This window comes from Peromyscus californicus, unplaced genomic scaffold (assembly GCF_007827085.1).
Source record: "Peromyscus californicus insignis strain IS unplaced genomic scaffold, ASM782708v3 Scaffold_13__1_contigs__length_99412109, whole genome shotgun sequence".
NCBI lineage: Eukaryota > Metazoa > Chordata > Mammalia > Rodentia > Cricetidae > Peromyscus > Peromyscus californicus.
The window spans coordinates 15,134,722-15,149,570 of NW_026294424.1; the positions used below are offsets into that span (position 1 = coordinate 15,134,722).

At 41.8% G+C, this 14,849-nt stretch overlaps 1 protein-coding gene across 9 annotated transcripts in view; it reads right to left on the reverse strand.

The window, feature by feature from the left end:
* Nucleotides 1-14,849, reverse strand: part of Cobl (cordon-bleu WH2 repeat protein) — a 235,083-nt gene that overhangs the window by 121,002 nt on the left and 99,232 nt on the right. For 6 of the 9 annotated variants that reach the window (XM_052734542.1, XM_052734541.1, XM_052734545.1 and 3 more), the window contains one exon: nt 12,774-12,848. The exons of the other annotated variants lie outside the window; for them this stretch is intronic. In XM_052734542.1, coding sequence (XP_052590502.1) covers nt 12,774-12,848 — 75 coding nt within the window. The remainder of the gene's footprint in view (nt 1-12,773; nt 12,849-14,849) is intronic. 9 annotated transcript variants of the gene reach the window in all.

The window sequence follows — 14,849 nt, forward strand, 5'->3', positions numbered from 1 at the left end:
CTACTAGGGAGTCATTCTGACTGTGACATGAAAAGAATTACTTCATCTTTCTCACCACAGTGGAGGTCATGTATGGAGTAGTGATAGGTCATATGTTCAGCTTATCTCTAGATGCATGTTTCCAATAGTAGCCATTAAAACCCACCCTTTATATACATATGTACATCCCAGGTGTATGCTCACACATAGGCACAAACATGTACACCTCGGCCTAAGTTAAATATTTAAGGGTGAGCTTCCTAATCATAAAACAGTATGACTGAAGAACTGAAGTTTTACTTAGCTTTTCTTCTCCGTCTCCTTTAAACTCTTCTACACTTGAGCTGGAAGCCCAAATGTCCCCTTAAGTTGGAGTTCCCCTCAGGATTCTCAGGGAATTCTGGAGGAGAGTTGATCTTATGTGTCCAGGCCTTCTTCCTCTCTCACTGGGAGCAACCTACACCAATGAGGAAGTGGACCCCTAGCATGTAGACGAGCTTCCATCTGAGTACCATGACCTCAGGCCCATAGCATCAGTACAGGTTTAGTTTGCACCAGTGAGAGTCATGTCTGTGTGCTTAGTTACTGCAGGGGAGGTGTTTTTATGCCCTCTCCCTCCCTCCCTCCATCCCTCATCTCTCGCCCTATCAATATTAATTGATATTATTCCATGAATTGGTCTTATTCCATGAATCAAGACCCAACATTAGAGAATAAGCCATCACTTCAAAAGAGCTGATTACTTTACATCAGTGTGATTATACTTAATGTTCTACATGCTGGAAAAGTGCTGATGGAAAATGCAAAAGCTCTAACTGAGAAAAATATGATGTAGCAGAGATGTTACTTTGATTCAGCTATATTTGTACATTTGTACATTTGTACATCATAGTATACAGAAAAAGCTATATAATTTTCATTTATCAGTTAAATGAAGAAAAGGAGTCCTCATCTGTTAAACTATAAAAAAACATACTGTGTACTGTTTATGAACACTTATCAAAAGGTTCCTTACCCTGGGTGGGGGAATGTTGCTTCAGAGGGGTCATTACCTCAGGGAGGGAGAGCATGAGATGTGCTAGGCTTAGAGGGGCAACACCATTTGTACTTCCTGTGTTTCTCAGAGATTAACAATACAATACAATACAATATAATACAATACAATATAAATGTAGCTAAACATGAAGCCTTGTGAGCTGTGCATGATGGATGAATGGTTTTGTTTGTCCTCAGTAGTTCAGTACAAATTGGGGCTAAGAGCATTTCTAAAATGCAGAAGGACCCTCAGAGGTGATTTGTTTTCAGAGTGGAGTCCTGAGTGAAGGAGTAGGATGCTGAGGTCCTCTAAGTCTCCCCAGTCATGAGTCCAAAACCATCATAAGAGACAAGGTCAACATGGAACTCACTTAAGCTGAAAGTCACAGCAAAGGCCAGCCAATAGGGAAGGAAATGTAAAGTAAATGGAGCAGCAGGGAATGCTGGGATTTTTCAAGATGCTGTAGAGGTAGAGATACATGTCACAGATACCCGGTCCAAGGTCCTAAACACTAGAGATGAACTCATCCCAGGACTGCAAAAAAGTGGGGGCTAGATGCTCCCAGGGAACCCATAGCTGCACTGCTGGACACACTTTGCCTGCTAAGCCCAGGGAGAAAGCAGACAAGAGAGCTAACATCAGACAGTTTCAGGAAGAAATAACTCATTGTAGAAAGAACACATGAGATCATAAGAATGTGCAAAGCGCAGCTGGCCTTGTGCCCACCACTCAACATTCTCAGGGTACAAACTGAAAATAAATCCAGAGCATTAGAACAAGGTAGCAAGAGGTCTGAGATAGCATAGGTGTTGGGCAATGAGTAGAAAAAAGACTCTACCATTGTTTGAAAGGACATATCCAGGGAAAAGCCATAGTATAGAAAGCCCGTCTCCACACAGATCCAGATACAGGCACAAGCAAATGTGCACAGGAAGTTTGAGGGAGCAACACCGGAAGAGATGAGATTGAAGAAATGAGGAGGCCCCAGGAAGACGCATCCTCCTCAGGCAGCCAGACCTCCAAGGCTCTAAGCCAAGGAGGCTGCAGACAGCATTTCTCTAGCTTTTGAAGGGCTGTACCAGGACCACAAACTCCAAGATTAGAAGGTGGTTGCATAGACTGTGCTGGGAGTTGGGAGCATCAGCCTGGGCAAGATGATGGCAACAGGGCTGTGCCACAACATGATGTTCTGCGCGCTCCTTGCAGGTAGCAGATGACCTGATGGTGGGTCACAGGTGCAACAGTAGACAAAGGAAGCAAAGAGCATCCTAGGTTTCTGTTTAGGCATAGAGAATACAGAACTACCATTTCCTGGATGGAAATGATCATGGGTGCAGTGCTCTGCAAGTCACCCCTCCCTAGTATCTGAAGCAACTTAAACCAATCGGCATGCAGCCACGTGAGAGTCTAGCTTTGTATTCACCTGTTAGAGAATAGGGACAAGGCCAGGAAAGAACTAAGGATGTGAGAAACAGCAGGTCATGCCTTAAGGGGGGAAGAGGAAATAAGTGTTTTGAGAGGGACATTTTCTACCCCTGGCATCCCTACAAATACCATGTTTTCAGTAGAAGTTAAAAATCTGTACTTCCTAGCCACTATACCATGCAAGTATGGGATGGAGAGATGGGAGAGAAAGACAAGAGCTGAATGGTTTGAGCATGATGAAGAGAGGTAGAGCTGAAGACTCAAAGGTGGAGAGAAACAGCCTGATGTGAAGCCACCTGAGACCATGGTGAAGTCAAGTCCTGGCCCATGTTGTCACTGAGGGCCATGACTGGGTTGATGGTCATGAAGCAGTAGGGGTCTGTGTCAATGTCCAAGGCACACTGAAGGCCATGTGCATGTCCCTGGTCTAGATTGCCACCTGGGGACAATGTTGATATCCAAGGGCTGCACAGAGTTGGCCCCACCCCTCACCGGCTGCAGCACTCTGGAGAGTGGGCCCCTGCGCGTTGTCTGGACAGCACAGTAGAACTGGCCCTGGAGGTGTGGATATGGGTGAGCTGGCCCTCAGAGCTTGAGAACAGGATGAATGGCCCTTTCCCTTGCCATCTCTTCCACTGGGTGAGCTAGCTAGGTCATGCTGGAGAGCTCTCTCTGATAGTGAGGATGAAGGGGAACCAGTGGGCAGACCAACCCAACCACCACCCAAGCTCAGAACCAGGGCTATGAGTTGGTCCACCCCAATATCCACCTTATCTATGAACTTTTAGAGCATGTGAAGGGGTGGTTCTACAGATCCAAAGCTGCAGGCTCTCCATGACACAGGACAACAACAGGATATTCAAGAGGAGTCCCAGTGAGGGCCATTATTGATAGTGTAGCAGAAGCCAGCCTTGAATCACACCAATGACTCACTGCAATAAACACTTGCAAGTGAAGATGTTTGGACTAAAGGGTACACTGTGTGACTCACTGTGCCTCAGTACAGCTTCCATGATGAGAGTTTTTTCTTTTAATTAAATTTTATTTTGTTTGGGGGAGGATGTTGCAAAGGCAAAATGTGGATAAAAAGAGATAGGGAGATGAATAGGATTGGGGTGCATGATATGAAATCCAAAATAAATCAATAAAACGTTTTTTAAAAAATCTGTACTTCCTTTTTTCCTTTTTTTCACCTAGAGTTAACGACTGTCATCAATTTTTCAGGCTCTGTTATGTACTACAAGCTAAGCATCTGCAATTGCTGGGTGTGGAGTATCCCTGAAAGCCATGACTTAGTTCTTAGAACCTATTAGGAGGTGGTGGAACCTTCAAAAGGGGACCTAGTACAAAGAGTTTAGATCACTGAAGGAATAGCCTTGATAGGGATATTCGAATCTCATCCTCTTCTTTCTTGGGTTCCTAGCCACCATGAGATGACCAGCCTTCTCTGCCACACACTTCCCTTATAATCTGCTACCTTACCTAAGCCCCAAAGCAACAGGTTAATCAACTATGACTTGAAACCTCCAAAATGCAAATTGTGAGCTAAGATAAACCTTTTTAAAAATTGGGGTGTGGGGGGAGAGACAGAGACAGAGAGAGAGAGAGAGAGAGAGAGAGAGAGAGAGAGAGAGAGAGAGAGAGAGAGAGAGGAAGAGAGACAGTGACAGAGAGACAGAGAGAAAAAGTGTGTGTGTGAGTGTGTGTGTGTGTGTGTGTGTGTGTGTGTGTGTGTGTGTTTATGGAGATGGCATCCAGGATCATGCACACAATAGGGTAGGCTGACGCTCTATCATTAAGCTACATCCCAGACTGCCTTAGATACTTTTAACTTTAATATGCATGTGCGCATGTGTGGGTTTGCACGCAGAGGACACACATGGACGGCAGGTGGCTTCCTCTACTGCTCTCTACCTTCTTTTTTTGAGACTTGGTCTCTCACTGAACTTGGAGCTCACTGAGTCCCCAGGATCCTCCTGGCTCTGCCTCCCAGTGCTGGGATTATGGGCATACATGGCCACATGTTTTTCTTTTTCGAAGGTGGGTGCTGGCAAGCCTGAACTCGGTTTTTCATGCTTCTGTGACAGAAACTTTACCCACTAAGCCATCTTCCTAACCTCATCTTAAGACATCTCACTTCAGTAGCAGATGCTGATGAACACAGCATCTCTAATTGGGCAATTAGGAATCTAACAAACTCTGACATTCCAAAGGTTTTGGGTACTGACATGATGCTTATGTTTCCCATTGTGAAGCCTTTCAGATTTTGAACTTTTGAATTAAGGACTATCAGCTGGAAAACCAAACACAAATACTGCAGATACTTCTCGTGCCAAGTATTTGTTGGATAAGGGGCATTAATTTGAACTCTCATTGCAAATACTTTGGGAGGAAAACTCACTGAAGCTTTAAATATAAATGTTTCTCTGACAGCTCCCACATTAGCTCTAAGAAAGACATAGCATGACTATTTTATTTTTAATATAATTTTTCCATTTATTTCATGGGGGGGGACATATATGGAGGTCAGACACAGGGCAGCTTGCTGCAGTCACTTTTCTTCTATCATGTGGGTCCCAGGAATTGAACTGGGGTCATTAAACTTGGCAGCAAGTGCCTTTACATGCTGAGTCATCTCATCAGCCTAATGTGAACATTTTAATTACTATTTTTCACAAGTACACAGAGAAAAAGATATTTGATAACTCCTCTCAACTGTGTGTTGAGGTCTACATACCTCCAATGTATAGGAATTTCACAACTGAGTCATGGGAAAAGAAACTCAAAACTGAGCGACTTCACAATGAACTGGTACTTGTTTCTGGCAGGAGCATGCCCTTGCAGGAATCAATGTAGTGACACAGTCCTGTGAAAGCCACAAAATTCCCAGTTGCACTGGTTCACTAATTCTTCTGCTAGCTTCATTAAAACAACAACAGCAAGAACAAAACTTCCAAATGCAAACAGTTTTAGAGACCATGGTGGCCTGCATGAATGAAACAGTAACAAGTGACAGATACGTGAGCTTTATCAAGAAATGACCGAGGGCCCCCACTCTGCTTCCACTCACTCGGGATCATTCAGTTTTCCTAAAGACGCTGGGTGGCGGGGATGTTAAAACCCCAACACAGGGAAAGACAAGCTCTATAAGGTCAGAGGACTCTAAGTGCTTAAGTCAGAATCTAAATTCGAACAGACACAACCCAGAGTCAGTCTCCTTTCTGTACTGCAGATGGAACCCAGGGCCTGGTGTGCTAGGCAATGGCTTTCCACTGAGCTGCACTCCCAGCTTCCTTTTACAAAAGCACATCCAGCCTTTTCACTATGAAGACAGCAGGGCAAAATTTTAAGCATCTGATTTTAAATGGGGAAAGGGGAGAGCAAATCTGCCACTCTACGTGTACGTCAGCTCTACCACCGAGAAAGGTACAAAGTGACAAGAAACCTTGGAGACCAGAAGCATTTGATGCGACTCCCAGGCTACTCATGCACGTACTAGTAGCTAGCACTAATTAGATGCAGTGGATTTAACAACAACAACAAACCAACAAAGGGAACCTTAAGTTGGGGAGAGAAACATGGTGTTGTGATCTTGGAGTTAGAGTTAGGGAGTGGAGTGGAATGGATATGATCAAAATATACTGTATACATGCATGAAATTCCCAAAGAATAAATAAAAATATATTTTTTCAATTGCCATCTGCTATTCATTTTACAATATTGAATATATAATGTAAAGATACAGACTATACAAAATTGATTTCTAACAAAAGTTAGTTCTACCCTAAAAGCACATGGCTCAGCCCTCAGGATATATTTTCTTATTAGCAATTTGTGAATGTTCCAGAAACAGCCTTCTTGAGCTTTTCCAGGCTAGGGCAAGCCTGATTCCTTGTACTTGTGGGAACACTGACACCCTGTGGTGAGCTAGCTCCACACACATGCTTCTGGCAGCCTCTGGGAGTTCATTGTCTTCTTCACCTAGACCAGTACCAGCTGGGAAGGAAGATAGACTGGAATGCATGGGAAATATGACAGAATTTCCTGAAGACAGTATTTCTAATGACCTTTCCTAAGTTGTCCTTGTGTTCATGGGCTTCCTTGCTATTTTCTGGAGTCCTAAATGGCTGGGCTTGTGGGTAAAGACTACAGAGAGCTTATGAGGGATTTGAATATGGAAGACACTGCAAAACACAAAAGACTCCTTCTACCCAGGGGAGCCAATGCCACAGTACCAATTTTCCCCAGGACTTGAACAGGGCAAGTGAATAAACTGCCTCTAGTTTGAATTTTATGTACTTACTTTTTGATCCCTGATTCTTTAACTCATTCATCAAAAAGCCTTTGACTTCACAGTAGCAAGACAACAGTATCAATGAACCTCTTGTTAATGAATTGTAGATTGGTTCATTTATAGGATTTTTTTAAGCAAATGATGGGGCTTATTAAAGGTAGATTACTTCCCATGTTAATTCTGGAAAGGTCAGCATGCCTTGCTCAGTGTACTTGAGCTAATGACAAATCCTCTAAATCACATTCCATCCATAGACACAGAAAGAAATGCTTCCTGGAAAATGTGGAATTTCAAGAAAATCATTTGAAGTTATTAGAAAAGTACTGAGTATACTTAATTTGATTCAAATAACAGAAGGAAGCTAAATCTTTAAGGTAAACTTCAGTCTATAGAAACTGAATTTTCCTGAGAAGTGGATTATATGAACCATTTATATTGATACCGTTTTTTTTTGTAGTTGTTTGTTTCATAGATATGATAACCAAGTTACAAGCTTCTAAAGAAAAAAGCAAGCAACAATATCTGCAACCCCTCTGACAAGGCTCCACTCAATTGTGTTCAGTATTTCAGAAGGCTTCCCGGTGGGTGGTGTTAAGTGAGCCATGCAACGCTAATCTTTATACTGAGCTCTCCTGAAGGATGCTGTTTTACAGTTGAGGAAGGGAAGGTGGACAGGTCCCTCTTCGAGGATGGAATATAAAGATCAGCTCCTGACCCTGAGGCAGGTACTTGCCCTGGGTCTCATAGAGACTGACCCTACCCTTACCACAGACAGACAGACAGACAGACAGACAGACAGACACACACACACACACACACCCTTCCAAGCACTCTACTGTCTGTGGCTGGAAAAGTTATATAAAAGCACAGAGCAGCCTAATGGCAGAGAAGTGCTCAAGAGTCACAAAGCCATCATCTCACAGCTCTTAAGGCAATACACAGTCCTGTATCGGGCCTAGAAGAAGAAGAAATCAGGAGATGAAGAGCTTGCAATTTATCACTGGATCTATGAACTGGGAGTCTCTCAGTCTAAATAGTACAACTAGAAGGAGGAATGGCTGCCTTCAATCCTTCAAAACAGAGAATGTTCAAAGATATGAAGGGCTCCTGTGCCCCCGCCTGCTGATGCAATCTGACCCTGCCTTCTTGTCGGTTTGAGGGTGTACCTGCAGGCTAGAAGACAACAGCAAAGTAACAGGCAATGGCAGCACGGCGTTCTGAAGGAATGCTGTGTCATCTCTGCACTCTGGCAAAGCAGAGATCTCATTAAACACCCACAAAGGGATTCAACAAGGGCAACAGATTCGATCAATCATCCACCTCTGGAAATTGGATTTTTCTGTGTCTGTAAAAGGAAGATGGACCGAGATCATATAACTAAGCTAACCACTGATGCCAGGCAGGGCTGGGGTAGCAGCTAAGGTCACCTGAAGGGACAGTCACCATTTCCTTACATGTCATCCTGTCCTAGGACTTGAATTATTTTCAAAATCAATGGTTGACCTGGCATATCGAAGCTTCATTACAGACTTTGTTTTACATTAAAAATAATTATTCCTCTTTTTTCTAATGGGGAAATATATATCCCAGAGAAGACCTCACATCAGTAGGTAAACATCATTTTCTTCCCTTCACAATGCTGCAGTGAATCATGCTGAATCACGGTTGTTTACCCGCTCAGTCTCCCACTCAGGAGCCTGTGGGCGTTGTTTAGCTCTTGCTATTACAAATGATGTCGTAAGAAATGGACTCCTGCATCACCACAGACTCTGATAAAGGAGCTTTTACGATCAATAGCTTTCTAAAAGTAGAATTTCTGATGCAAGGAATAATAAATCTACTTAACAGTTTGGCTAGATAGTACCAAATTCCCCACTTTAAATGCTATGTTGTTTTATATTGTGCTCAGTAACACATTTAAGAGTCCCCACAGAATAGCCAACTGAAGTGATGGGCAAACTTCAGAAATTTTGCCATCTAATAGGTGGGTAATAAGAGTTCCCTGTAAGTGTAATTAGTATTTCTCATGACTAAGCTTCAACTATTTTCAATAATTTACATACTACACACACCAGTTTTCTTTCTAGACTGTCCATGCATCAACTTAAATCTGCCTTCAATATTTCTGAAGGCCCTCTCCCATGTGATATTTGGAGTTTTATAGTTTTTATGCTATTCTTACATTCATATTTTCTCTCGCTCTCCCTCCTCTTTCTCCTGGATTGCTTTCCTATGCCTTTATTTTTCATCCTGTCATTCAACATTCCCACCCCACCCCCCCACCCCACAGTCAAATTTATCAAAGTTCTCATTAGCACATCTTGAGTTTGAGCCACAGCTAGAAATTATTCACACATGTTTTCTGCTGATCACATGCCTGGTTTCAATATACACATGTAGATTTTTGATCTTTGGATTTGTTGTGCTGTATGCTATAGAGCATGCTCAGTTTTCACTTTCCTTCCTGGTCATTCCCACCCTCACTCATTAATGTTCACTGGCCTCTGCTGTGGAGTGCTGACTGTTCTGGAGTCCATATTTCCTATGCAATTGGCTCCAAGTTTTCCTATTGTGTTGCCATACCACCATAGTGCTGCCAAACTGCTATAGTTTTCTTCAAAGCTTCAAAATTTACTTGAAAAAATATAAAGCTTTCCATCTCTCAGGCTTTTTTAAAGGTTTTCTTAGCTATTCTTGTTTGTTAATTTTTCCAACTAAACTTTATAATTAACTTAATTGGTTCTAAAACAAAACCTAACTGCAACAATGGTACTGAATCAACCTGTCCAAGAGTATGGCCCCTGTTTCCATAGAAACAGTTCTATTGTCAGATATATTTGTAGGATCTTAAATTAAAAAAAAAATGTTTTAGACATTTCCTATGAAGTTTTTGCTCAGATTCTGACATCTATGTGTCACCATCCATCATTTATCCACTCATCCACCTTTCTATCTACTCATCCAGTCAGCCAGCCATGGGTATCATGACTATGTTATGTTCCTAAGCACACCAAAATGGCTCACCCAAATTAGCGATGCTTACTGAAAAATTAAGCTAGCATTCATTAATGTAGAAAGAGTTACTACTTGGTTATATAATAGCCTCAAACATAGGAGATGCCAAGCCCTTGGCTATAATGGGTTCCCCACTCAAACATAAGTAGTTTGTTTATTGAGTGTGTGAAATATTAGAAGACATTTTGTTTTCAACATCTCCTGGATAAAATAGGCTGATGAAAGACAAGCCCAAAAGACTAGGGAGTTTATAGCCATCAAAAGTCATCCTCTGTTGATTTAAGTCTGTTTAATAGCAAAACAAACACAATGCCTGGCTGGTGCAATTAGTTCAGATAGGAACTTACTGAAGATTATCACAGAAGAGCGTTCCTTACAATCATTCCATAATTCTATTCAGGCTGGGGCGATTTGTATGGGAAAAGGCATGGACAAGTGTGTGCCCCTGTTCATGCGGGCTCAGCGGAGCTTCGGGGATTGCATTAAATCCTCAAAACTGCAAACATTCTTACTTGCCAAAAAGAAGTGGCTACAATAAAGGCGGAAGTCTGGTTTCCACGGTGCATTCATAGGAGGCCATTGAAAGGAGGAAACACTTAAGTTCTGAGCATTAAACTTGTGTTTTCAAGTGCATACAGAGCATCAGTACATCCCAGCACAGCTGTGGTTAAAGGCAGACGTGACATAATTACCTCGGGCACATATTTATTTATTTCCTTGAATTTAAAAACGTAATTGGACTTTTGTAACTAAGGGAAATTTGACATTTTCTAAGGCCAACAGTAAGGGCTTCTTGTACCAATTAACTTAGATAACAGGCATCATCTCCCACTGTCTGAATGAGCTAACTTTCACTAACCCCAGCCCTTGACAAAAAAATAAGCCCAAGATTGATCTCAAATAAAATTCCACATTCTTGCCTGCCCTCCCCCCAAAATAGACTTGCACTTCATGAAAATACAAATCATTAAGAGGCCAGCCTGGGCTACAAAGTGAGTTCCAGGAAAGGCATAAAGCTACACAGAGAAACCCTGTCTCAAAAAACCAAAAAACCGCTGGGCGGTGGTGGCGCACGCCTTTAATCCCAGCACTCAGGAGGCAGAGCCAGGCGGATCTCTGTGAGTTCGAGGCCAGCCTGGACTACCAAGTGAGTTCCAGGAAAGGCGCAAAGCTACACAGAGAAACCCTGTCTCGAAAAACCAAAAAAAAAAAAAAAAAAAAAAAAAAAAAAACCAAAAAAAAAAAGAATTTGTTTGCAAAAATTAGTAGAAAGTAAGGCTATTACAAAGACTTCAAGTCTCACAACATAAGGTTTAGAAACTACCCACTGGTGTGAGTGTGACAAGCACTGGATAACGACTGAGATAGACCTTTACACTTCCCAGAAATCAGCGGTTCCCGAGTGACTACACATCCGAAGGCTCCCGAGTTTGGGCCGTGAACAGATCTGGAAGACAATTTATTTATTCTGACCCTAGGTCTCTGTGCTTTGGTGTGGGCCTTCTTGAAAGACATCAAAGAAGTAAAAGGTGCCCATGTGACAGAAGTGCTCCACCCTTACGGACTATTCATAGAAAACGTTCCTCAGTTTAAATCAGTGAATGGGGAAAGATGTACTGAATTAGTGCTGAGTCTCTTCTGAACCTGTGGAATAGGTGAAAGATTTATCTTTCATTTTATTAAGAAATGTCTTTGCACTGGTTGATAGTGGTGCACGACTTTAATCCCAGCACTTGGGAGGTAGAGGCAGGTGGATGTTTGTGAGTTCAAGGCCAACCTGGTCTACAGAGTGAGTTCCAGGACAGCCAGGGGTACACAGAGAAACCCTGTCTCGAAAAAACAAAAAGAAAGAAAGAAAGGCCTTTGCAAGAAAAATTTATTTCTCATGTTTAACGATTCAATGTCAAATGTAATATCATTATATTATCTTGAAGAATTGTTATAAAACTTAACATATAAAAATGTTTTCTAATTTATAGCTATATAACCACAGAAATAAAACAAATCTTAGATGGATATTTCTACACCAGACTTTATTTCAAGATTGTTATTAAATGCTTTAAAGTATAAAACACACACTGGCTAGAAGAAAATTTGACGTGGTAACTGAGGTGAGACCAAGAGTGACAATATAAAATTGTTACTGATACGGAAAGTTGGTCCTGGTAATTTGTGTGTGCATGTATGTGTGCCTGTATGGATGCACGTGTGCACGCATGTATGTGTGTGCATGTCCACACGTGTGTCCACATGTGTGTGGAGGATAATGAATGAGCCGAACAGAAGCCAGAGGAGTACATCGGCTGTCCTACTTTGTCACTCATTGCCTTACTCCTTTGAGACAGTGCCTCTCACTGCCCCCGGAAACTGCCATTTCAGCTAGACTGGCTGGCCAGTGAGCTCCCAGAATCCACCCATTTCCAGCCTCCAATCTGGAGTTACAGGCACACGAAGCAGCCATACCTGGCTTTATGTGTGGGTGCCAGGCACTGGGCCATTTTCCTATGCCCTGTCTAGATAAATTTTAGAAGTAATTGTCAGACTTTTATTAAAGATATTCAACATATACGTCCTTATATGATGCAATGAATTACACTGTTTCAGGTATTTAAAAAAATGAGAAGGAAACTTTCTAGATGCCAGTATTGAAATGTGGGTAAAATGGAGTTTGAAGAGATTCCTTTCTTGGTTCTGTGCACAAAATATAGTTACAGAGGTTAATAAATGTTAGCTCTGGGTGGCCAGTGGTTATAAACTATCAGCCTGCTCCTGGTAGCATATGTGAAAAACTTCAGAAAGTGTACATTTGCCTAATCTAATGCAGGGTTCTCCTGCCTGTGCTTAGTGGAATACAGAAGAGCAGAAGCCAAAATACTGAACACTGTCCAAATAAGTCCGAGCAACCATACGCAGCCACTACAGAAACCAAGCAGAGGAGTGAACAGAAGCTAATCTTCAGTTTTGTTACCTGCAGTGGGAAGTTCCACCTGGCTAGCAGAAGCACCCACTGGATTAAGTACTCACGTTCAAGTTCCCTCCAGACGCTGACTTCAAGGGGTCCTCATCACTATCTGCACCCGACAGCCCGAGATGCTCAGCCTAGAACACAGACATGCACCCCACTGTCAACTCCAGGGAAAATCATCTCCAACAAGTGCAGGCATCCTTAGCATCTCTTAAGGCAAAAAACACCGGCATGGCATGGCCAAGCTTCCGACAATGGAGAGTGCAGAGTCCACACTCACTCCTTCACCTTATGAAATGGAATACTGTCTTAAAACAGCTCCTAACCAAAGCACTCCCTCACTCCAAAATCACATTACTGAACCCACAACGCATGGGAAGAGACTTACTTTTTCCTTTTCTCTTTCCCCAATGCATTTCTTTAATTTAGAAAACATGTAATTTAAAAAATAGCAGGGGCCGTGAACTGACAAGTTAGCCCAACAAATCAACTGATTAACTAGGTCTTGAAGATTTCCCAGTTTTAATCTCTGCACAGTTAATGGACTGAGTGTACACAGAAACCATTTACCAAACAGCTGATTCCCTTCCTATGCATAAAAGACAAATAATAATACACCATCAGCCACACGATCAGGTAGGGAGAGCTAATTGGAAAATTCAATTCCCTGGCCTCCTAATGAGAATGTGGGGACATGACCCGCAAGAATTCACACTTTCAATTAGGTCTCAAGATGACACTTGGGTATGTTTTGAAAACAACTGGTTTAAGAGAATATATGATGCCAAAGTGATACAAAATTGGCATGCATTAAACATCAAATTATAAAACATTGGCCCTCACTTTACTTGAACCAAAATTATGTCCCTTTAAGGTATATACTTTATTGACATTTTATGGATGTAACGTTCACTCACCTATATGCACCTATGCATAGTCTTCCATGACGGCAATATACTAGAATATAACTTCAGTTTGAATGCTTTCACAAGTCCCCATTCTCAGATTTGATTCTGTACTGTGTCATCACATCACAGGATTTTAAGAATCATTTTAAAGTTACTCCAAGTGTTTTTTATAGATAAAGAAATTGAAAGTTTTGCTAAGCATTGTACAATATGAATGAGTTATTAACATAAAGGACTTAGAAAGGTGTTAATTCTAGCATTTATTAATCCTATAACTGACTAAATTACAAAGGCATGAGCTGCTTGACCATATTGATCCGTATAATGTGATGATAATTCTTCTCTCCCAGGTCTTTAGGGACAAAGGTAAGGATGTATTTAGCATGCAAAAACCTCTAACTATAACAAGAAGAGAGGCAAAGAGCTAGGAAGTGTATGCATAACACACACCACACCACACACCACACACCACACACACACACACACACACACACACACACACAGAGAGAGAGAGAGAGAGAGAGAGAGAGAGAGAGAGAGAGAGAGAGAGAGAGAGAGAGAATAAAGACAAGGCTGAGTAAGTGGATGTCTAGAGCAAAATATATTTAAATAAGGCAGTAATAAATGAAAGATAAGGTACATAAAAAGTGAAAAATGACTCTAGAATTCCAACACAGAAAAGGTAAGGCACTACATAAGGAAATGTCCTTATGATGAACAGAGCAGATTATACCACCACATGACTAACAGTCATGGAGTCCTGGTGTCTACTCCTTTCTAATTAAAAGTTACATGGTCATCTCTAAACCCCAATTTTGGCAGGTGCCTTACTGGCTAAACCAAATGTACTCCGACCCCTATATTTTGCTTTATTTTTGGGGTTTGCCTCACATAAAGAAGGAGTTGCAGAATCAGCCAGATCTAAGGTGAGGAATGGGGAATGGCGGTTTTATTATGAACTGGTGACCGAGGGGACATCAGAAAACACAGTCCCAGCAAGTTCATCTAAACAACACGAGGAACAAAAACACAATTAAGTGACCTAAAGAATTTTGATTCCTTAATTTCATTTATACTAGACATGAAAGGAAAAGAGGCCAGGAAAGGAAGGGGAAGGAGAGGAGGGGAGTGAACTCCCCAAGGCTAAAAAAATCTCAGTAAAGAGTCATATCCTGAGCACAAATTCTCAAAGAACACAGGACAACATGGTAAAGAGCAGAAAATATA